The sequence below is a fragment of the Peromyscus leucopus genome, chromosome 3 (assembly GCF_004664715.2).
Source record: "Peromyscus leucopus breed LL Stock chromosome 3, UCI_PerLeu_2.1, whole genome shotgun sequence".
Classification (NCBI taxonomy): Eukaryota; Metazoa; Chordata; class Mammalia; order Rodentia; family Cricetidae; genus Peromyscus; species Peromyscus leucopus.
Window position 1 is genome coordinate 75305642 of NC_051065.1, and position 23700 is coordinate 75329341.

General features: G+C 44.4%; 2 protein-coding genes across 2 annotated transcripts in view; both read left to right on the forward strand.

Annotated features, from left to right (window-relative positions):
• Positions 1-8191: 8191 nt before the first annotated feature.
• LOC114686844 (peptidyl-prolyl cis-trans isomerase A-like) lies at positions 8192-8706 on the forward strand. The gene has a single exon (XM_028861523.2). The coding sequence runs from the start codon at positions 8212-8214 to the stop codon at positions 8704-8706; it is 495 nt and encodes a 164-aa protein (XP_028717356.1). The 5' UTR covers positions 8192-8211.
• A 13732-nt stretch (positions 8707-22438) lies between these two features.
• Positions 22439-23700, forward strand: part of Fkbp9 (FKBP prolyl isomerase 9) — a 49540-nt gene continuing 48278 nt past the window's right edge. The window contains exon 1 of the mRNA XM_028861522.2: positions 22439-22769. Coding sequence (XP_028717355.1) covers positions 22549-22769 — 221 coding nt within the window. The 5' untranslated portion in view covers positions 22439-22548. The remainder of the gene's footprint in view (positions 22770-23700) is intronic.

Consider the following 23700-nt stretch of genomic DNA (forward strand, 5'->3'; position numbering starts at 1 on the left):
AGTGATTAAATAACTCCACATGCTATCCAACGGCAAAAATACATAGAGTTTATTACTACTAGTTGATTCACATGACTTGAAATTTGAGACAGTGAGAGATAACCAGGTTGCAAACAACCTCCTTTAGGGAAAATTGCATTTGGAGTCCGCTTCATAGTTAATGCTATCCTTTGTACATGGAGTACCTTAGTTAATGAGAAGAAGTCAAGCAAATCACATGGTCCGGGATGGCCTCCATGAGGCATCAGCTTCAATACCAGCTTTCAGGCAATTTGTACATCCAAGTTCCAAGACTTCCAAGTCATGGATTTCCAGCGCAGCTAGTTATAGGTTTGTGAAAGTTTATGGGGTTCTTCAGTGTAGAATACATATGATTTGCTCTCTGGCTATATCCAACTCCAGGAAGTCTACCTTGGATGGAATGCTATTAATAAAATTTCATTTGACAACACTGTATGATCAGAGAACAAGGATTCTTTGTTTTATCCTTTTACTGAATAGCCATTCAAAACTCTGGTTAGATTTTATATAAATGCTAAGTTTATATTTTCACTCTGGGCTAATACCTTCACCTGCCAGACACATACTGCCTTAGCAGTAGAAATACTCCATTAGAAAGAATTATTCTTACTTGAGGGCATTTTTGCTAAATTATACAGTAACTAAGAAACTTTTTTAGTGGATAGATATTTAAACCCGTTTGTAAAATTATCTATTGTCTGAGATTTTCATTTAGCCTATGGTCTTCAACCCTCTAGATTGGTGGCCAAATAAACAAAGACAGTAACTGAAAATTGACTAGAGCTTTGGCTTCCTACTTAGCTGAAGACATTCCCATTAGTTGTAAATTTAAGATCTATTCTTTTGGGGGCCAGCCACTCGGCTACATAGCAAGCCATGGAGTAAGAGTAAGATTTACAGAAGTAAGAGAACAGGAAAAGCCCAGAGGTGACTGGTAGATGTGATAATTTAAGTTAAGGAAAGCTGGCAGGAAATAAGCCAAGTTAAGGCCAGGCATTCATAAGTAGTAATAAGCCTTCATGTGTGTTTACTTGGGAGCTGGGTGGCAGGCCCCCCAAAAGAGTGAAAAACAAACAAGAACAGGAAAAGTCTTGCCATGTAGACAGACAACCTGCGTTCCATCTCTGGAATCATATAAAGGTGTAAGGAGAGAATCTATTCCATGAAGCTGTTCTTTGACCTTCAATGACACACCACGGCTTACATGTATGTAGTGCCCCCCACACATAAAGTTAAAAATAAAGTAAGATATACTTTCAAATCTTTTAATAGATATTTTAAAAATTATTAGAGATATTTGCAGTTTTCTTTGCTATATTTCTAAATGATAGAAATAATGCAAATCTTGGCTTTAGTGAAGCTACAAATAAGGATGTTATTATGTTGTTTCAATAATCAGACCTAACCACATCAAGTGGTTGTCTGTTTTCTTCTTTTCCCAGTTCCAAACCTGATCCAAGGTCTCCTAGGTTCTTTGAGAGAACTGGGTGGAGAGAGAAAGGAAGGGTGAATACCATGCTAGAGGGAAGGAGGAGGGAAGGATGGAGGGTGTGTGTGTGATAGGGTGTTAGACTTGGGTTTAGAAGGTAGTTTGCATTGTCCAACCTCCCCTTAGTCTGATCAAGGAGGTGCATATATTGAATGGGGTTGAGCAGCCTCTGGGCCAGCCAGAGGAATCCCTGTCTGGGGGAATCTGTGTCTTTTCCTTGGAGCTCAGTTTGGCCTTGTTAGTTCCCATTCTGATCCTCAGTGCTCAACCCCCAATCTCTAAGATTTCTTACTGTAAATTGATAGTCACTAGTCCCTTAGGGATGAGATATCTCACGAATGCCCCAACACCAAGGCTCCTTACCTCGCTTTGTGCACAGTTTCCTGGCCACCATTCTCTCCTGAATCTAAAGCCACATTCTTTCCTGGGATTGGTAAATTCAAAAGAGTGTTATTTGTCCAAGGCCCTGGAAGTAATGGGACTGTGGAACCTGTCTCCACACGGGGGGTATCTTCGATAGGGTTTCTATTGCTGTGAAGAGACACCATGACCATGCAACTCTTACAAAGAAAAACATTTAATTGGGATTGGTTTATGGGTTCAGAGATTTAGTCCATTTTCATCATTGCTGGAAGCATGCCAGCATGCAGGTAGATGTAGTGCTGGAGAGGAGCTGAGAGTTCCACATGCAGAATGGCAGGCAGCAGGAAGAGAGTAAACCACTGGGCCTGGCTTGAGCCCACCCCAATTAATATACTCCCTCTAACAAGACCACACCTTCTAATAATGCTTTTCCCTATGGAACTATGGGGGCCATTTTCATTCATACACCAGAGGAGTGATCCAGGCACTCTCATAGTTGGGCTTGAAATCCTGGATATGCCTCCAAATTGTTAGAAACAAAGGAAGACACGAAGTGAAAACAGCTCTGCACCTTCCCTGATATGCATGCATGTATTTAGTTATTTATTTATGTCGACATGACACAAGCTGGAGTCACTGGGAAAAGGAACCTCACCTGGGAAAAGGCCTCCATCTTATTGGTCGGTAGGCAAGTCTGTAACAGCATTTTCTTGATTTATGATTGATGTGGGAGAGCTAAGTCCAATGGGCAGTACCCCCGGACAGGTGTTCCTGAATGGTATTAACAAATCAGACTGAGCAAGCCATGGGGAGCAAGCCTGTGAGCAGCACTCCTCTATGGCCTCTGCTCTAGTTCCTGTGTCCAGGTTCCTGCCCTGCCCAGGTTCTTGCCTTGGCTTCCACAGATGATCAATTGTAACCTTCAAGGCAAATAAACCCTTCCCCAAAAGCTGCTTTTGGACAAGTTGTTTTATCACAGCAACGTAAAGAAACTAAAATAAAAACTGGGACCAGGTTTGTGGGGGTGTTGTTACCACAGCCATGACTACATTGTTTTTTGAAGACTCCGAAAGTGTTTGGAACTTTAAACTGGAAAAGCCTTGCCTGCTCAGAGCTTATTGAGCTGTTATGGGAACTTGGAAGATAATGCAGAGGATGGAGGCCTGGCTTGTGAAGTTTCAGAAGCAAAGACTTTCTTTGCGCTACTTGTATATTATTTGTGCATTAAGATCTGTGGGTAAGCGCAAAGCTATGCAGAGAAACCCTGTCTCGAAAAACCAAAAAAAAAAGAAAAAAAAAGATCTGTGGGTAAGGTCAGTTGGGACTGTTAATCAGCTGTGATTAACAAGAGACCAGCGCCACTGAAGTGTGAAACCTTTGCTTTCCTGGGAAGTTGATGCTGTTTAGTTGGAGCTGAGAGATTAGTGGTGATCAAAGAGAGACCAGCATCATTGATGTGAAATCTTCTGAGAGTATTTCCTCAGGGTCAGCATACAGAAGCTGTGGTCTAGAGCTGGCCAAGGCTGCATCTCACACTGGTAGCCAAACTGGTCATTTGTGGGTGTCTCCTATGATGTACTGATTTTGAAGGTATGAAGAGAGTCATGGGGAGCAGCTAAGGACCAGGAGAGGCCATTGGTGAAGATGCAGCCTCAGTTGCAGTGGAGACCCCAACATACTGGAGGTGCCAGGACTACAGGATGACTGCCAAGGACAGTGGCAGCTGTGGAACGGAGCTGGCCTGAGACCATGAAACAAACTCTGTTCTGCAGGTGACAGAGCAGGCAAGTGGAGCTGCCCAGGACCTTTGGAGCCTAGAGGATGGTGATGGGTCCCAGATGTCAAGAACTGAACTTTTAAAAAAAAATTTATAATTTAATTTAATATTACATATCAGCCACGGATTCCCTTGCTCCCCCCTCCCACCTGCTGCCCCCCCACCTTTCCCCCAGCCCACCCCACATTCCCATCTCCTCCAGGGCAAAGCCTCCCCCAAGGACTGAGATCAACCTGGTAGACTCAGTCCAGGCAGGTCCAGTCCCCTCCTCCCAGGCTGAGCCAAGTGTCCCTGCATAAGCCCCAGGTTCCAAACAGCCAGCTCATGCACTGAGGACAGGTCCGGGTCCCACTGCCTGGATGCCTCCCAAACTGATCAAGCCAATCAACTGTCTCACCCATTCAGAGGGCCTGATCCAGCTGGGGGCCCCTCAGCCTTTGGTTCATAGTTCATGTGTTTTCATTCGTTTGGCTATTTGTCCCTGTGCTTTTTCCAATCTTGGTCTCAACAATTCTTGCTCATACAAACCCTCCTCTTTCTCATCATTTGGACTCCTGGAGCTCCACTTGAGGCCTGGCCATGGATAAGAACTGAACTTTTTACACTGTTGAATTTTGATTTTGCTTTAATTTGATTGTGACTGTGCCCTAGTTCTTTCCTCTTGGAGTGATAAAGTATTTAAATTATTTTTAATTTTATAGGAGGAAACAGCTGAGAGACATTGGACTTGTAAAGAGATGTTGTATATTTTAAAGTGTTTTAATGACTGTGGGATTTAAAAAGTTATTTATATTCTATACTGTAATATTGGTATTATGAGATATTGGCGATAAACAAGAAAGGAAAAATTATAATTTAATAATTATGTATTGGTATGTCAAGCTGACAAGGGATCTGTTGTCCCGGTTAGTTTTTTGGTCAACTTGATGCCAGCTAGAATTATCTGGAAAGAGGGACCTCAACTGAGAAAATGCCTCCATCAGATTGCCTGTTTGCAAGTCTGTAGGGCATTTTCTTGATTAATGATTGGTGTGAGAGGGCCCCACCCACTGTGGGCTGTGTCCACCACCCTTGGGCAGGTCCTGAATTGTATAAGAAATGGGCTGAGCAAGCAATGCGAAGTAAGACAGTAAGCCCCGTTCTCCATAAAATCTGCTTGAGTTCCTGTCTCAAGTTCCTTCCCTGGCTTTCCCCAGGGATGGGCCCCAAACTGAAGGCTAAAATAGACCCATTCATTCAAAAGCTGGTCTTGGTAAGTATTTTATCAAAGGAATAGCAAACTAGGACAGTGAAGGAATTTCTTTTGGCAAAATGGGTGTACCAAAACCCAAACTGGGTAACAAGCATGCTAGGGCAGGAAGCTCACTTGATTTTTATCTTAAAGCAGGTGGTAACTGTGTCTCTTCCTCCATTGGCTGGGGTCTGACCTCACAGTCTTTCATGAGTAACAAATTTTAAAAATAATCAGTGCAAAGAAAATAAAGGAAGAGTGGAAAAGGGTAGGTGTTCCAGGCCACCAAGTTCCAGGAATGCAGTGGGGCCTTTGTCTATACAAAAGTTTTACCAAGTGATAGAGATTAAAGGTGGGGGAGATTTATGGAATACTGGCTGTTGGCATGCCAGCTGCTTTTTTTGTTTTTCTCAAGACATAGTCTCTCTGTGCAGTCATGACTGTCCTGGAACTCGCTCTGTAGACCAGGCTGGCCTTGACCTCATAGAGATCGGCCTGCCTCTGCCTCCTAAGTGCTGGGATTAAAGGCACGCACTACCACCGCCCGGTTTGCAAGATGCCTTTGATAGGACAAAAACAAAACAAAACAAAACAAAAAAACAAAACCTCACAGTATTGAAATTTTAACAATATCAATATTTTTAAATCCATGAACACATTTCCAATTATGTCTTTTTAAGTATTGTTACTGGTGAGTTTGCTGGGTCCTTATGCTGTACCCAGATAAAAGTTATGAGTAGGCAGGCAATGGCTTTTCCAAGGCTGCCAACCAAGGGTCCTTGAGTGCTGAAGACCTAAGGGCTGGACTGGCAGACCCAGGGACTTACAGCTCCAAACTTTAAGGGTCAGGGGTAATTCTATGCTTTAAAATCGAGAGATTTCGGGGCTCTGGGCACTCGGGTTGAAGGCTTGTTGCTCAGGCTGACCCCTGGCAAGTAGCCCTGTTCATAGCTACCCTGTATTGAGTGTACTGAACGGCATTGCTTGGCAATGGCAGACAGGAGTGAATGGTACCTCCTAATGTTAAAGTTTTCCCTCAGACCTAGGGTAACACCTATTATAGCTCTCAGGCCTGGGCTATCTGAAACCCTTGAAATGTAAGGCTTGGCAGCTAGCTCGCTGGACCTCACCCAGCAACTAGGGCCTATAGATTCTCATCTCCAGCTCTCCAAAGCCTACTACTTTTGTTCACCTTCATCTCTCCAGTCTCTCTTGCCTTTTCTCTGTACTGCAACTGTTCCTTGTTTCTACACTTCTGGTCCCTTGCACAGACCATAATACATTAGTGATTAACTCAAAGTTACCAATAATGTGTCAGCCAGCCTTGCATAAAGGAGAGAAATAGAGCATTTCCCCTCAGAGTCCTTTAACTAGGAGTGGGTCCAGATTTGGATTCTCTACTTCAGGTTCCCCATGTCTTCTGTGTCTCTGTGTGTTTTTCTGTGTGTATCTCCCTCACCCCCCGACAAAGGGCTTCACTCTGGATTTATTGCACAGCACATGAGGAAGGGATGGGATATTTTACAGAAACCCTTAACAGAGCTTTATAAGGGATTAAGTTGCTGGCTCTAACAGACCCCAACTGACCCCAGACAACAAACATCCATGGTCTATCAACCAATATCCATAAACGGTTGCTTTCAAACTTTATAGTAGATTTTAGGTAATTGCTTTCAACTTCTGGATTTGCTGCTTTCAGCCAATGATGCACGTGTGTTGTGTGGGTCAGAGGCATGCAGAGCATATACTTTCAGATTACAGGTGTGCCCTAACTTAGGTTGTAAAAGCTGATTACACGAGAAATCCAAGGCAAATAAGGTTGGTTGTTACATTGTTCTCCCAAAGTTAGACTGAGAAAACAGCTTGAGGACCCAAAGGCTGGCAGTATTAAGTCTTAAGTGACTTCTAGACCTATTATTCACTTGTCCACATGGGTACAGCAAAGATTGCAGTCTCTTAGAATCGAGACGTGCTTTTGGATAACTGCATCCGCCACTTTCTGGAACCACTCTGCTGCTTTCTTGACAATATTGTGCCATTGCCACAGCTGCCACCGCTGCTGATCTTGCTCTTTGCCACCAGTGTGGCTCCTCTGAAGCTTCTGTCATCCTCTCTTCATGTTACCAGCTTAGTGCACGCTAATAATGATAAAGATCAAAACTAGGCAAGGTTGTTCCCTCGTAGTGGAGGCCCCAGCTCCAAATCTTAAGATTCCAATACATAGCCTGCAGTTAACTACAGGATCCAGGAAGGTAAAATGAAATCATTGCCAAGATTGGGGCAGGAGGGAGGAGGGACACTCAATAGAGAGGGGAATAGCAGGGTGCAAATAATCTGATCAGGAAAGTGGGAAAAGGGGGAGCTTGTTGTGGGGAGGGATGCTGTCTTAGTTAGGGCTTCTATTTCTGTGAAGAGACATCATGACTATGGCAACTCTTATAAAGGAAAACATTTAATTGAGGTGGATCACGTATAGTTCAGATGTTTAGTTCATTATCATCATGGTGGGAAGCAAGGCAGCATGTAGGCAGACGTGGTGCTGGAGTTGAGCATCTTTACATCTTGACCCAAAGGCAACAGGAAGTAAACTGTCTCACTGGGCATGGCTTGAGCAAAGGAGACCTCAAAGCCCGCCTCCACAGTGACCCACTTCCTCCAACAAGACCACACCTACTCCAACAAGGACACACCTCCTAATAGTACCACTCCTTTGGGGGCTGTTTTCTTTCAAACCACCATAGATGTACATACAGAAGAAGCTGGGAAGAGAGTAAGGGGGAATGGCAGGATGCAAGCGATCTAACAGGGGAAATGGAGAAGATGGGGCTCCTTAGGGAAGGAGGAGGGCGGTAAATACAGGAAAAGGAGGGAAGTGGGTAAAACAACAATAAAGATGCCTGAAAAAGTGACAGGAATTATACTATTAACTATTTACCTTAAAAATACCCATAATGCATATAGTTATCAATCAATCTATCTATCTATCTATCTATCTATCTATCTATCCAACTATCTATCTATTATCTATCTATCCACCTTTTACCTATCTATCCTTCTATCTATCTATCTATCTATCTATCTATCTATCTATCTATCTATCCATCTATCTAGTTTTGTTTTGTTTTTGGTTTTGGTTTTTGATTTTTTGAGACAGGGTTTCTCTGTGTAGCTTTGCGCCTTTCCTGGAACTCACTTGGTAGTCCAGGCTGGCCTCAAACTTACAGAGATCCGCCTGGCTCTGCCTCCCAAGTGCTGGGATTGAAGGTATCTATCTAGTTTTGCCGCTTTGCAGACACCACTGTCCCCTTGTCGCCGCTTGCTGCAGCCACCATGGTCAACCCCACCGTGTTCTTCGACATCAAGGCCGATGGCGAGCCCTTGGGCTGCGTCTCCTTCGAGTTATTTGCAGACAAAGTTCCAAAGACAGCAGAAAACTTCTGCACTCTGAGCACTGGAGAGAAAGGATTTGGATATAAGGGTTCCTCCTTTCACAGGGTTATTCCAGGATTTATGTGCCAGGGTGGTGACTTCACACGCCATAATGGCACTGGCGGCAGATCCATCTACGGAGAGAAATTTGAGGATGAGAACTTCGTCCTGAAGCATACAGGTCCTGGCATCTTGTCCATGGCAAATGCTCGACCAAACACAAATGCTTCCCAGTTTTTCATCTGCACCGCCACGACTGCGTGGCTGGATGGCAAACACGTGATCTTAGGGAAGGTGAAAGAAGGCGTGGACATTGTGGAAGCCATGGAGCATTGTGGGTCCAGGAATGGCAAGACCAGCAAGAAGATCACCATTTCCGACTATGGACAACTCTAATTCTTTCGACTTGTGGGCTTCTTACGCACCAGACCATTCCTTGTGCAGAGTAACCAATGACTACGGCAATAGGTTGTTTATTTTGAAAGTCTCTTTGTGAGGGACAAGAATTACTAAAACCTAAGCAGCTGGGTACACCTGTGAGGTTTGTTTTTTTTTTTCTTAATTAAACAATTTGAAGTGGCAATATACACTGCTATTAGAGCCTACTTCTTCAGAATTCCAGCATAGACTGAAGACCAGCTGAGGCATCCAGCTTCATGGACTGCCCAGCTACAGGATTCTTGGGTGTGGTGTTGGTAGACGGCCATTTGTTGTACTAGTTGGCCTGTGAGCCAGTCTAATAAGTCTGCTTTCTATATATAGAAAGATTCATTCTGTAAGTTCTGTTCCTCTAGAGAACCCTAATACATCCTTAGGCTCATAAGGAATGGCACTATTAGGAAGTGTCCTTGCTGGAGTAGATATGGCCTTGTTGCAGGATATGTGATTGGGTGTGGGTTTTGAGGTTTCAGATGCTCAAGTCAGGCCCAGTGTCACTTTCTTCTTCCTGCTGCCTACTGATCAGGATATATAACTCTCAGCTACCTCTCCAGCACCATGTCTGCCTGCACGCTGCCTTGCTTCCCACCATGATGATAACGGACTAAACCTCTAAACTGTAAGCCAGCCCTGATTAAATGTTTTCCTTTATAAGAGTTGCTGGGGTCATAGTGTCTCTTCACAGCAAGAGAAACCTTAACTAATACAGTGGTACACATACCTTGGCTCTCTAGTTGGACTCAATAAGAGGGATACCATACCTGGTACTGGAAACCTAGCTAACCATGATTCAGTACTAGTGAAATCATGGTTGTTGGAGGAGAATCTACACTCACTAATTTATCAAGTCAGCATGATCCATAACAACAATCTATAAATATTTGTCCTTACACAGACAGATGAGTGTAATCTTCACTCTTCATCAAGGAAACCTCTCTTTGCAACAGATGGAGACTGTATATAAAACCACAACAGTCAAAATGTAGAGTTGTGGAGCCCAGTCCCAATAAATATTTCTAAAAAATACTCCCACACCCAAAACCTAGGGGAAAATAGAGGGGACTGAAAGACTGTAAGAGCCAGAGGATCAGGGAGGTTTCTGTGAGATCGTATCTGCTACTAACATCAGAAGCTCTACCCGTAAAGTCTCACCAACATGACTGTCCGAATGTGAGCTGAACAAGGATGACATCAGTGAACACGCCCTGGATAGGCAAAAGTCTGTGAGACTCAACACTACACAAAGAACTATGGGCAACTGAGTAAAGTGAGGAGAAGGAGGTGGTCCTTCCCGGGGAAGAGCACACCAATTGGTTGTCCAGTGTCTCACAGTACATACATACAAGTAACATATGGTTTCAGCAAGTTATAGATATTTATATATAAATACATATATGCACTCAATAACAATTAGTGAAAAAAGAGGCCATGGATTTGAAGAAGAGTATTTAGGATTCTATGGGAAGGTTTGGAGGGAGGAAAGGAAAGGGAGAACTGTTGTAATTAAAGTATAACCTCAAAACAAAAACTACGACAACAAAGCTGTTGTCAACTTTAGTTGTAGTCAAGAAAAGCCTAGTAGAGGTCTTCGGCTGGGCCTAATACCACAGTACCCAGGACTAGTAGAAGAAGGTGCATGATGGGATTTTCAGAGCTGAGCTAAACAGACTGAAGTGGGGTGTAGCAAGGGATGGCAACAATCCTGGTGGTACTTTATGTAAATGAAGGGCTGTGTTTGCACCAATCACAGGCCTTCCCCTGGATCACTGGGTGGGGGTAGAGGTCCCCTCTGGCTAGGATTAAAATGGCTCCAGAGTCATGTAGAGTTCACTGTAGCCAGAAGTTTCTTTGGTCCTGCCTGGCCCCTCAGTTGGGATGAACCTCTCCCACCCACGTCCCACAGGTGCTTAGTCCCAAATAAACACACAGAGGCTTTTATTATTTACAAACTGTATGGCCTATGGGTCAGACTTCTTGTTAGTTAGCTCTTACAACTTAACTCATTTCTATTAATCTGTATGTTGCCACGTGGCTGTGGCATTACCAGTCTGCTGGCATCTTGTTGCTCCTTGGGTGGTGGGCTGGTGTCTCTCCCACTCTGCCCTTCTCTCTCTGTCTCTGCTTGGATTTCCCACCTGGCTGTAAGCTTTCTTGCCATAGGCCAAAACAGCTTTATTTATTACGCTATGGAGCCATACATACTCACAGCAGACAGAAAGACATCCCACAGCAGTTCACCAAGGCTTGTCTTTTGTAGAATGATGCTTTCCACAGCTGGGTACAGTCTGTCTATAGCATGTCTTCAGCCATACTTATGCCGTTCCTGTACAGCTGCTGGAGGGTCCTGAGAGTGACTGCAAAGTATCCAAACAGCTGCCATGAATGCAGTTCTGGCAGTTGCGAGTAAAGGGGCTGCTTGAAGGTCAGTTTTTTTATTTAACACCATTGGGGTACTAGAAAGGGTCTAGTTAACAGGGGTTAATTAGGCAATCAAATCATCCTAGCCCCAACAACTTAGCTTATTTAAAGGACAAATGAGCATTGAGATACTTATCTTAACATTAGCAGAGATTTAAGTGTATGTGTGTGTTTAGACAGGGTCAAGGCTGTGCTGCAACTCTTTATGTAGAATGACCTTGAATTTCTGATTCTCCTTCCTCCACCTCTGGATTACTGGGATTACAGTTGCTCCACTACACCCTGTATTTAATGCTGGAGGTCTAATCCAGGACCTCTTACATATTAGGCAAGCACTCACCAACTGCACTAGATCCCCAGCCTGAGTTAACAGTGTATAACAGGGTTCTAAAAGTACTTACCTCCTGCCCCAATGTCTCAGGTACAGGATACCTCCTTATGAGCCATTGGTCAAGGTCCCAGAGTCACGTAAAACAATACAGGGTATTGCTTTTGTCTTGACTACTTTCGTAACTAGACGGCAAGACTCTGTTGCTGAAGATACCATACGCTGTGGTTGCAGGACACAAAGAAATCAATCTTGAACTGATACAGCGACCTATGTGGTCTTGGACCTGATAAAATTCTGACTTTAGCTTCAGTTTCTGTTCTTGACCTGACCATTAGTAGATTCTAGTGCCCCCTCATTGATGTTGGCTGATCTTCAATGCTCCAGATGGCAAGAACATAACCTGGATGTCTCTTGGGACAGGAGCAAAGTCTTGCTGATTTCTCTATCAGTGTATTGTTGGGATGGGGGTCCCCAGTGATTTCATGCTTCAATAGCTTTTTTTTTGTTTTTTTTTTTTGTTTTTTTTTTTTGTTTTTCGAGACAGGGTTTTTCTGTGTAGCTTTGCGCCTTTCCTGGATCTCACTCTATAGACCAGGCTGGCCTCAAACTCACAAAGATCCACCTGGCTCTGCCTCCCAAGTGCTGGGATTAAAGGTGTGCGCCATCACCGCCCGGCTTTCAATAGCTTTATATCACCTGGGAAGGCTATGATAGTTTGCCTGGATGTGGAGATTCAGCAGTATTGGGTCTTTGTTGATTAGGAAGTCTTTCAGTACCAGACTGTACTGCTAAGACATCCAGCCTTGTGGGTTGAACAATTAGCCAGCTACAAGGTTCTCAGCCTCTTCAGTGTAGAAACAGCTTCAGTTGTCAGCTTGATAAAACCTAGAGTCAACTGTGGCAATTCAGTTGAGGAATTGCCAGATTAGATTAGTTTATGGGTATGTCTGTAAGGGTATTGTCATGACTGATGTGGGAGGACCCAGCTCACCTATCTGTAGGCAGATGGGTCTGAGCTGTATAAGAAATAGATCTGAGAATAGATCTGAGAACACGCCAGAAAGCAAGGTTAGGTAAGCAGCTTTTTGCCATGGTTTCTGCTTGAGTTCCTGCCCTGACTTCCCTTAGTGATGGGTTATGATCTGAAAGTGTAAGCCAAATAGACATTTTACCCGCCAACCCCCTCCCAGCTGCTTTTGGGCAGTGTTTCTTTTTGTTTGTTTAAATCACAGAATGACAGCTATTGTTGGACCTCCCAGAATGTATTGTATAAGCCAAGAAATCCCCTTTTAACATAAATTCATTCTGTCAGTTATTGTGGTGGTTTGAATAAGAGTGGCCCCCATAGACTCATAGATTTGAATGCTTGGTCATCAGAAAGTGGCACTCTTTGAAATGATTAGGAGGCGTGGCCTTGTTGGAGGAAGTGCGTCACTGGGGGTGGGCTTTGACATTTCAAGGACCCAAGCCAGGCCCAGTGTCTCTCTCTTCTTGTTGCCTGCAGTTCTGAATGTAGAATTTTCAGTTACTTCTCTAGCACCATGTCTGCCTGTGTGCCACAGTGCTTCCCGCCATGATGATAATGTACTAAACCTCTGAAGCTGTAAGCAAGCCTCAGTTAAATGCTTTCTTTTCAATAGAACTTTGACTAAGACAGTTCTGTTCCTATAGATCTGTCCAATACAGATTCAGGTACTAGATGGGATTCTACAGAGACAGAATCAGGGTGCAATTGTGATGATGAATGCTAATTGTCAATGTGACAGAGTCTAGAATCATCTGGGAGATGGGTCTCTGGGTATGCCTGTGACAGATGATTTCGGTTGTGTCGAGTGAGGTGGGAAAGCCTGCACACTGTGTAGTGTAGCATCATTCCCTGCCTGGGATCCTAGACTGAGGAAGGATGCTTTTAGTTCTTAGGCAATATGAATCCTTACACTAGGGCTGTCCAGATTCTGCACCAGAATCTATTGCTTCTCGAAAGGAAAAATTAGAATCATTATATCTAGGGTTAAAAACTAGAATGAAATAGTTGTTTTCACTGTATCTAGGGTAAACTACAGAATGAATACTTATTTTCTAGGAGTACTTAGACCCTGCAGAAATTACTGTGGAAAACAGTGATTGCTGTTATCTGTGGAGTTGCTTTTCTGAAGGAGCTGTACAGTCCTTGCATGACTTTGGTCACAAGACAATCCTGGCACACCTGGATGTCTTGGATTACTGGGTACTGCAGACAGTACCTAAGGAGGACTGAAGTGGCAGAGGTGTGATGCTTTGCTTCAGAAAACATATAGATTAGATCAGGGGTTTGGTACAAGGAACTTGTTTTACCCAAAAAATAACTTTTGTGTAACATTTGATAAATATGCCTTTGTATGGCTGTTCAAGATTCAGGTCATAGAAACTGTTCCCCCGCTGCTGCCAGAGAGCCTAAAATTCATCTTGGATGACCCTCTTTCTTTGACTACACAATACAAAATACCTGACATCTTCAGATGAACCTTACAGAAAGGTTCTTTACAGATGTAGGTTCTTACAGAAAGCAACCTTACAGATGAAGAAACATGCCATAAAGAAATTGGAACTCATAGATTAGGGTGTTGGCCCACAATCAAAATGGTCTGAATTTTAGCCCAGGATGTGTCATGGACACTGGAGGTAGGAAATGCTATTGTCTTGCGGGGAAAAGAATAGGGAGTCACTGAAAACAAACTTCCCTGGACTGTCCATTGACCTCGGCTCAGACAGCTGTTTTTCTTATCATCTCTTTAGTCGTGCTCAATGAGAAGGTTAGAGTTACAGCCGACCTGGCTTAGCTGCCACTGTTTGTTGCTTCCCAAGCTCAATAAAATGAGGAATTCTTTTCCTTTGGTGACCCACTTTGCTCACTAGTTTATATTTGATTTCCTATTAACACCTCAAATCCTGTTTATTGCTGGGGCATAGGTGGAGCCTAGTTTTCTGCCTTCCGCTCATTGCTATCTGTTTAAAGTACCCCCTTCTCTCTGGTGAGATTTCGCTGCACTCTGAGGTTGCTGGCTTCCTTTTCTCTCACTAAATCTCACCTATTTTTACATTCTGATCAGCTTTCTCTCTCACCACCTCTTTTTATCCCAATATGAAGTTTTCTTCCTTTCTAGAAAATATTTCTCAGTGCAGGAGACCAGCTGCCATCATAAATATCCACGTGGACTTCCTTCCTATTGCTCACTGTGATGTCAGGCCAGTTGCTCTGATTTCCTAGTCTTAGCCTGGGGACCCAGAGACTGCACAGGAAATTGAGCCAAAGGTTTCCCCGTTTGCTAGAGAGAGGGTACAACCTAACCCACATTGTCCCAGCACCATCCACCCCAGGTGGCCCTGGGCTTCGTGGACCACTGCCTGGAGTAGGGGTATCTGATCCCAGGCACTTCTTAGGAAGGATCAAGGCTGCAAGAATAGGTGTGCAACCATCTGTACCATCCAGGGGTGACCTGAAGATCTTTGTCAAAATAGCTTCTCAGAACTCAGCTAGAAACTTTGTCTCCTTAGACTCTGCATTAATCCCTGGCCCTCAGAGCCCCCTGCGGGAGCACAGGGACTTTTTCAGGGGACAAGGGGCATCATAAATCTAGTGACCCAGCTCTGGTGCAGCTCCCCATCCTTGCCAAAGACATCCCGAGACTCTGTCCTGATGAATTTGCCTGAATCCACCTTGATGCCTGAGGTTACACCGCCAGGAAAGGAGGGATTGTTGTTCCCTTGCTGGTGTCACCCTGGAGTCCTCCAACCGGCCTTTGTCCCAGGGTGGATTCATTTGTATAATATCATTTAATGCCAATAAAAAGAAAATATTTAAAAATACACTGAAAAATAAGAATTGCACAAACTTATGGGCTACAGTGCAATATTGCTCTCTCTCTCTCTCTCTCTTTTTTTTTTTTGGTTTTTCGAGACAGGGTTTCTCCGTGTAGCTTTGCACCTTTCCTGGAACTCACTTGGTAGCCCAGGCTGGCCTCGAACTCACAGAGATGCGCCTGCCTCTGCCTCTTGAGTGCTGGGATTAAAGGCATGCACCACCACTGCCCGGCACAGTGCAATATTTCAATACATATGTACAGTGTACAATGATCAGTGTGATTGGGTGTCATCGCAGACTTTCATTATTTCTCCAAGTTGGAAACATTCCAAATGCATACCAGCTAATTTGAAATATTTGACTTATTTTTGTGCAGCTCATTGTCATAGTCGTAGAGAATGCACCTTTGTGAAGTGTGAATTAGGACCCTCTGTGGGGGCATGTAACTGAATATGGGGCCTAACTTGTTAGAGTGACTATTGCTGTGATGGAACACCATGACCAGAAGTTACTTGGGGAATTTGCTGGCTAGTTTTATCAAAGTCAATAAAAGCTGGAGTCATCTGAGAGGAGGGAACCCCAGTTGGAAAAATGGCTCCAGAAGATCAGGCTGTAAGTAGATAAGCTAGTAGGTGTGGAAGGGCCCATTGTGGTGGGGGACACTCCTGGCCTGGTGGCCTGGGTTCTATAATAAATCAGGATGAGCAAGCTATGGGGAGCAAGTGAGTAAGCAGCACCCCTCCATGGCCTCTGCATGAGTTCCTGCTTCCAGGTTCCTGCTCTGTTTGAGTTCCTGTCCTGTCCTGTTTTCTTTTCTTTCTTTCTTTTTCTTTCTTTCTTTTTCTTCCTTCCTTCCTTCCTTCCTTCCTTCCTTCCTTCCTTCCTTCCTTCCTTTCTTTCTTTCTTTCTTTCTTTCTTTCTTTCTTTCTTTCTTTCTTTCTTTCTTTCTTTCTCCCTTTCTTTCTTCCTTCCTTCCTTCCTTCCTTCCTTCCTTCCTTCCTTCCTTCCTTCCTTCCTTCCTTTCTTTCTTTCTTTCTTTCTTTCTTTCTTTCTTTCTTTCTTGATGATGAACTATAGTGTAGAAGTGTCAGCTAAATAGACCCCTTCCTCCTCAAGTTGTGTTTGGTCATGGTGTTTCATCACAGCAATAGTAACCCTAACTAAGCCAGAAGTTGGTACTAGGACAGTGGGTGTCACTGTGACAGACCTGACCATGTTGTTTTGGGGAGGATTATGGAAGGACTTTGGAACTTTGGGCTAGAAAAGCTATTGAGTGTTGAAGCTTGGTAAGCTGTTCTGTGGGAGCTTGGAAGATATGAGTGTTGAGAGAAATGCAGATGATGATGGAGGCCTGGCTTGTGACGTTTCAGAGGGAAGTATGAGAGTCACTCAGAGACTCTGTTAGGGCTGTTGCATATTCTAAGTTACTCTGTTGGGGCTGTTGCATATTCTAAGTTAAGAATATGTGATATAGTTGAAGACTAGATAGTTCTAATTATGATTTTCCCTGGTTATGATAAGAGATAAATTAGACATGAAACTTTAAACTCACAAATATAGGATAGATAGAATATTTTCTTTAATTTTGCCAAATACAAATAGACTAGATATTGTAACTGTAATTACTGCTTGATAACTGTTCTATTATATGTAATTTTACTATGTTAAAGTTAAAACCTTCCTTTTTGATTAGGCAGAAAAGGGGAGGTGCTGTGGGATGTTCTGTATGCTGTGAATGTGTTGCTCTGATTGGTTGATAAATAAAAAGCTGATTGGCCAGTAGCCAGGCAGGAAGTATAGGTGGGATAAAGAGACAAGGAGAATTCTGGGAAGTGGAAGGCTGAGTCAGAAGTTGCCAGCCTGCTGTCCAGGGAGCAGCATGTAATGGCACACAGGTAAAGCCACGGAACATGTGGCAGCATACAGATTAACAGAAATGGACTGAGTTTAAACATAAGAGCTTGTCAATGGAAAGCCTGAGCTAATGGCCAGACAGTTTTAATTAAAAAAAAATAAATAAATAAAATAAAAAAAGAATCTGTGGTTCTGGCTAGCTTGGGCTGAAGAAGCAGTGATCAACAAGATACCAGAACCACTAAAGTGAAACCTTTGCTTTGCTGGGATAATCAGTGCTGGAGCTGAGAAATAGGTGGTGATTAAGAAGAGACCAACGGGGCTGGAGAGACGGCTCAGAGGTTAAGAGCACTGCTTGTTCTTCCCAAAGTCCTGAGTTCAATTCCCAGCAACCACATGGTGGCTCAAAAACCATCTGTAATGAGATCTGGTGCCCTCTTCTGGCCTGCATGGATATGTGCAGACAGAACACTGTGTACATTAAAAAAAAAAGAAAAAAAAAGAAGAGACCGACATCACTGAGGTAAAATCTTCTGGGAAGTGTTTTCTTCGAGTTAGCACACAGAAAGTTTCCAGAAGTGGCCAAGGTTGTACCTTTTCTAGAGGCTGAACTTGGGTAATGTTCACCAAAGTGGTATAGGTTTTGAAGGTCATGGAGAATAGCTGAGGCTTGGCACTGCGTGGTAGAACTGAGTCCCTGAGGAGAACACAGGAGAAGCTATTTGTGAAAGTGCAGCCTAGCTGCAGCAGAAGACCCCAGCATTTTGGAGATGCCAGGACCATGGTCTGACCACCAAGAAGAGCAGCAGCTTTGGAGAGGAGCCAGCCTGAGTTTAGGAGACAATCTTCATTGGCTGCAGAGAAAGGAAATGGAGAAGTGACTCCGACCCTTTGGAGGAGCCCAGAAGATCATGAGTGGATCCCAGACACTGGACACCAAGTTATTTACACAGTTGGAGTTCAGTTTTACTATGATTTGTTTGTGACTGTGCCCTGGCTCTTCCTTCTTAAAATAAGAAATTAATTGATTTATTTATTTTATAGGACTTGTTGAATGTGGAGTTGGTACAAATCCTGTGGCTGGCAGAGGAATGGTAGTAAGAGGCAAGAAGAAAATCCAGCTTTAACACAACCTAGGTAGCTGGTGCTGGTTCAAACCTAGAGTCTGAAATCAGGAGGTTTATTATAGGCATATTTAAGTATAGTACAATCTGGAAAAAAGTTTCCCAGTACAATCAATACAACCCCCTGTGCACAATGAGGCATAACTACATCGAAACTCTTCAAAGTGCATGTCACTTCATCTACGAAATTGAGCAGAGATAGGCTGCATGTGTTATCTTAAGGGCCTAGGGGGGGACCTGGTGTGGTCTCAGTCATACAGATAGCACACAGGTCATCTGGACTATTAACCACTTCCAGTTCTGGTGGTGGGAGCTTGGGGGAACCTCTGACCACACAGATAGTGCAAAGGTCACCTAGACGATTAGCCGCTTTTGGTCCTGCTTGTAGGAGCTTGGTATGGCCTGGCCCAACAGATAACACAGACCACCAGGTTATTATTATTCACCTCCATTCCCAGCCTTCTGGGTAGAAAAACTAGTTATACACATTTTCTTTGAAAAGACAGCCCTACTTGTTCAGCATTCCTGGCTTCCCCAGAACTATCTGTGAGTGGGAGCACCTTTGGGCCCCCAACAGTCGAGAGACTACATTTTTAAAGAGACTGTGGATTTCAAAAGAGACTTTGGATTTTTTTTCCTTTGGTTTTTTGAGACAGGGTTTCTCTGTGTAGTTTTGGTGCCTGTCCTGGAACGCACTCTGTAGACCAGCCTGGTAATAATAAGTCTCTGTGTCATTTTATGTGAACTAGTGGACCAAAGAAAAATCCGACTACATGTAGAACTTCTTAAGTCTGTAAAAGGTTTTATTTTGTGATGTTGATATAAATGTGTGATCTTGGGGGTGAACAGGAAAAGAAAGCTCGTGGCTTAACAGTGATGTTTGTGTGTCATGTTGACAAGGGGTCTATTGTCTTACCAATTTGTTTTTGTTTTTGTTTTTGGAGACAGGGTTTCTCCGTGTAGTTTTGATGCCTGTCCTGGATTTTGCTCTGTAGACCAGGCTGGCCTCGAACTCACAGAGATCCGCCTGGCTCTGCCTCCCGAGTGCTGGGATTAAAGGTGTGTGCCTATGCTGCCCTGCATCCTATCTAGTTTTATGTCAGCTTGATACAAGTTATAGGCAGACCTATAAGGTATTTTCTTAATTAGTGATTGATGGGGGAGGGACAACCCACTGTGGCCATAAGCAGGCTCCCACAACCTTTGCATCAACTCCTGCCTCCAGGTTTCCTCCCTGCTGGAGTTCCTGTCCTTACTTCCTTTGATGATAAACTACAATGTGGGAGTGTAAGCTAACTAAACCCTTTCCTCCCCAAGTTGCTTTTGGTCATGGAGTTTCATCATAGCAATAGTAACCCTAATTAAGACTGGGAGGAAAGTTGTATTTTGCTTATGTTTCCACGTCACTGTTCATTATTGAAGGAACCTGGGAGACAAGAGCTGATGCAGAGGCCATGGAGGGGTGCTGCTTACTGGTTTGTTCCTCATGGCTTGCTCAGCCTGCTTTCTTACAGATCGCAGGACCAGCCACCCAGGGATGGCTCCACCCACAAGGGGCTGGCGTGTGCCTCATCAATCACTAATTAAGGAAATGCCTTGATCTTATGGAGGCATTTTCTCCACTTTCCCTCTTCTCAAATGACTGCAGCCCATGTCAAACTGACATAAACCGGCCAGCACAGGGCCCTTGTAAAACTGTGTAACCGGCAATGTTTTGTGAACGTGACCTACCAAAAGTCAACTAAAAATCCAACACATAGTGAACCCGAGGTATTTCTGGAAGCACCTGGGTTCACCACTTAATGTTGATGCAACCAGGGTTCAGAACCTGCACTGTGTGCTCTTTGCCTTGCCACAGCAAACAAATACTTTCTGAAACAGACTAGACGTCACTGTCTGACATGAATTCCAGTGTTTTTACTATATGATGCTTTTTACTCTCATAGAAACACAATGGTTTAGTTATAGAAAACAAAGACTTTCGCTATTTTCCTACCGCCGTTTCTCAGCACGTAATAATTACTCTTTTTTCAAAAAATTTATTTTAACTTTATTTTATATGCATTGGTGTGAAGGTGTCAGATCCTGGGGATCTGAACTTACAGACAGTTGTGAGCTGCCATGTGGGTGCTGGGAATTGAACCCGGGTCCTCTGGAAGAGCAGCCAGTGTGTAATAATTGAGTTAGTATGTTTTTGGATGGTATGTGGAATAATGTTTGATTGTGTGGCTCTTGCACTCTTGAGCTTGTAGCAGCTAGTGTTACCTGCACAAGTCTGTGTCATCCACACTTTATCATGGGTCAGGGAGGGGCTCTTAAGGCTCCGCCATTTCCCTAAGGAACTACAGGCGGTTATGCTGGAGTGTCAGTATCAACTAGTCATTGTTGTGTGAAAATTCTTTGTGTGAAAACAAGCAAGTAACACCTCATTATTTCACAAACTTGGTGTCATTTCTAATAAATGGTAAAAATACATATTAAAGAATTGTTTTAAAATAAAACTCTTTATGATTTATCACCAGTAAATATTTGATTTATATACCTATTTTATATATTTATATACCAGAGTTGAAAGGAATTATGTGTAGGAAAAATTTAAGAATCTCTCTTATAAAGCATCTGAAATCATTATGTGTCCTTTCAACTGCCCCTGGCCCAGTAATTTCCTCTTTCCAGTCCTTCCCTCTTCTATTTCCTTCCCAGGTTCTGGTGACTCCCCTTTCCTCTCTTCCTTCTCTTCCTTCTTCCTCTTCTTTTTCTTCTCCTTTTCCTTCTCTTTCTGCTGGGCATTGGATCCAAAGCCTTGGACAGGTTAGGCATGCACTGATATCTATGTACATATATATGTATATATGTAGATATACACACACATATAAGTATATACATACACACCCATTTTGAGTTGACCTTTGTGTACAGCAAGAGATAGGGTTCTAGTTCATTGGGCATGCAAGAATGTTCAGCTCCCCAGCACCACTCATGGAAGAATTGGTCCTTCATCCGAGGCGTGTTCTTGCTGCCTTTGTTGAAAATCAGACAGCTGTGAATATGTGCGTGCTGGGGATTGAACTCTTGTCTTTCAAATGCTTGGTAATGGACACTAGTTAAAGGAAGGCCTTCTCAGAGTCTCAGGTAGCTGAGAGTGAAGAAAGGTTTTGGTTGATTCTCGGGTTGCTTGATTCTAAAAGTAGAATTCGATGTGGTCTTGATCTTCAGGGTCCAGGGAAGGAATGTGGAGCATTTTTTTTCCTTTCCTTTTCTTTGTTGATTTAGCTTGAAGCTCAGTTAGTATGGATTTCTTCTTTCCTCTATCCTTTTGTTTGTAACTTAATTTCAGGATATACTAGACTTTTTTGAAACATTAGAAAAACTGACAACTAACATGTTTTTTGAGGGCCACATGTAGCTTCTTATGAGGTTGCTGGACTTTAATCATTAGCTCTATACTATTTTCTAAGTATCCTATTTTCAGTTTGCAGATGTCTCTGAAACTTTTCTTTTTTTTTAACTCAGCCCCCTCAGGTTTAGGCGAGTTTGCTTTTTTAACAAAATAAACTTGTTTGTTGTCCATTGTTTACTTTTTCTCTTTTGTTGATGTCTTTTCTAGGTTTTTGGTATCTGGATTATTTGTTAACATTCCAAAACAACGTTAAGAAAGCCCTGGGGACTGACTGACTTTTAATATTCCGAAGTTTTAATTAATCGAGGGATGCATTTTAACTAGTGAGTAGCTTGTGGGATCCTACACACGCTTGTCACATGTGTGGGAACTTAACGTTCACTGATCACATTAGCTCACAGCAACTCAAAGACATCCCGGGGGATGGTTCCAGCCTGTTTACTGCGTACACCCCAGTAACTAAGTTTTTTAAAAAAGACTCAAATTTCCTTCCTTTCCCACAGCAGCAAGGGGAAACTGGATCCGCTGCCACGTTGGACGCTCCGAACGTCTCCTGGGACCTGCAGGGCTCAGGCGCCCGGGCCTGGCGGTCCGAGCGAGCGCAGCGGTCCTCTCCGAGCTTCTGGCCACGGGGAGGGCAGAGGAACTCCCGGGAGCTCGACCCCCCTGCGCCAGGGCGCGGCTCCTCCCCTCGGCGGGGCTGGGGGCGGACGCGGGACGGCGGGGGGCGGGCGCTGCGGCCCGGGGCGAGCCGGGAGACCTTTCCACGTTTGCAACGCTGCTGCGGCGCACCCAGCCTTACCCCTCGGCGCGCTCCAGTCCAGGCCGTGCGATGGCGTTCGGGGCCCGGGGCTGGCGGCCCCGGTCGCTGCTCCTGCTGCTGCTTTGGGTGACCGGGCAGGCGGCGCCCGTGGCGGGCCTGGGTGTGAGCTCGGAGCTTCAGATCGAGCGCCGCTTCGTGCCTGATGAGTGTCCGCGCACCGTGCGCAGCGGCGACTTCGTGCGCTACCACTACGTGGGAACTTTCCCCGATGGCCAGAAGTTCGACTCCAGGTACCCCGTGCCCCTTCACTCCCCAGGGACCTCCGCCGGCCCTCCTTCTGTCCCCGGAGTTGGGCTGAGCCTCCCGCTCGGGACCTCAGCGGTAGGTGGGACCTGGAGACTGGGGTCGGGACAGTCCCTCCCTCCCTCTCTGACCGGTTCAGCGGCACATGCTTTCACACAGTCATGTAAAATGGCCACTCAAGGAGACCTCCAAGATGAGTGATGCCCGCCCGCTGCCTCCCTGACGGTCCCTCCCTCCCGGCCCCTGAATTTCATCCCTTGAGTGTCCAGTCAGTGGTAGCACTGAGGACGAGGAGGAGGAGGAGGAGGAGGCGTTTGAAATTCGCAGCCACAGTACTACACTGTTGAGGAACTAGACACCGGTCTGTTCTGTATCTCTATAAATATGCATGAGTTCATTATAATATGTTTGGAATTCCAAGAAGAATCTTGCCTTCATTAAAAAAACAAAAAACAAAAAAACTAACGAGGTAACCAAGACCAGCGAGGCCTATGCAAACGGTGGAGACTCAGGCTACGGGAATTCAAATGCAGTGCCTGTGTGTAACGTCCTGCGCCTTCCCCTTCCGGCTTCACAAAAGCTGGGAGAGATGGCCAAGGGCAGCCCTGTGGGCTTGCCCACATAACCTGTCTTCAAGTCTTGCGCTCACATCCAACCCCTCTCCTCTCCCAGGCTGCTGTTCCTAACCTTAGGCTGTGCCCTCGTGGTGAGCCACCCCGCTAGGCAGGGAACTGTTCAGCCTCTGCTGTGTGCCTGAGTGGGCTTACGAACACATACAAGCAGCCACCCTTGGTTTTTTTTTTTTTTTTTTGAAATTTCAGGTAGTGAGTGTGTAAAAGCGACTTAGTTAGTCGGTACTATGTGGCATAGAGCAAGTGCTTAGATATGGTCATCTTTATCATTAGGTATTTTTTGGGG

What these genes read in the sequence shown, in the direction of transcription:
- LOC114686844 (XM_028861523.2), top strand. Translation starts at nt 8,212, where the DNA reads ATGGTCAACCCCACCGTGTTCTTCGACATCAAGGCCGATGGCGAGCCC.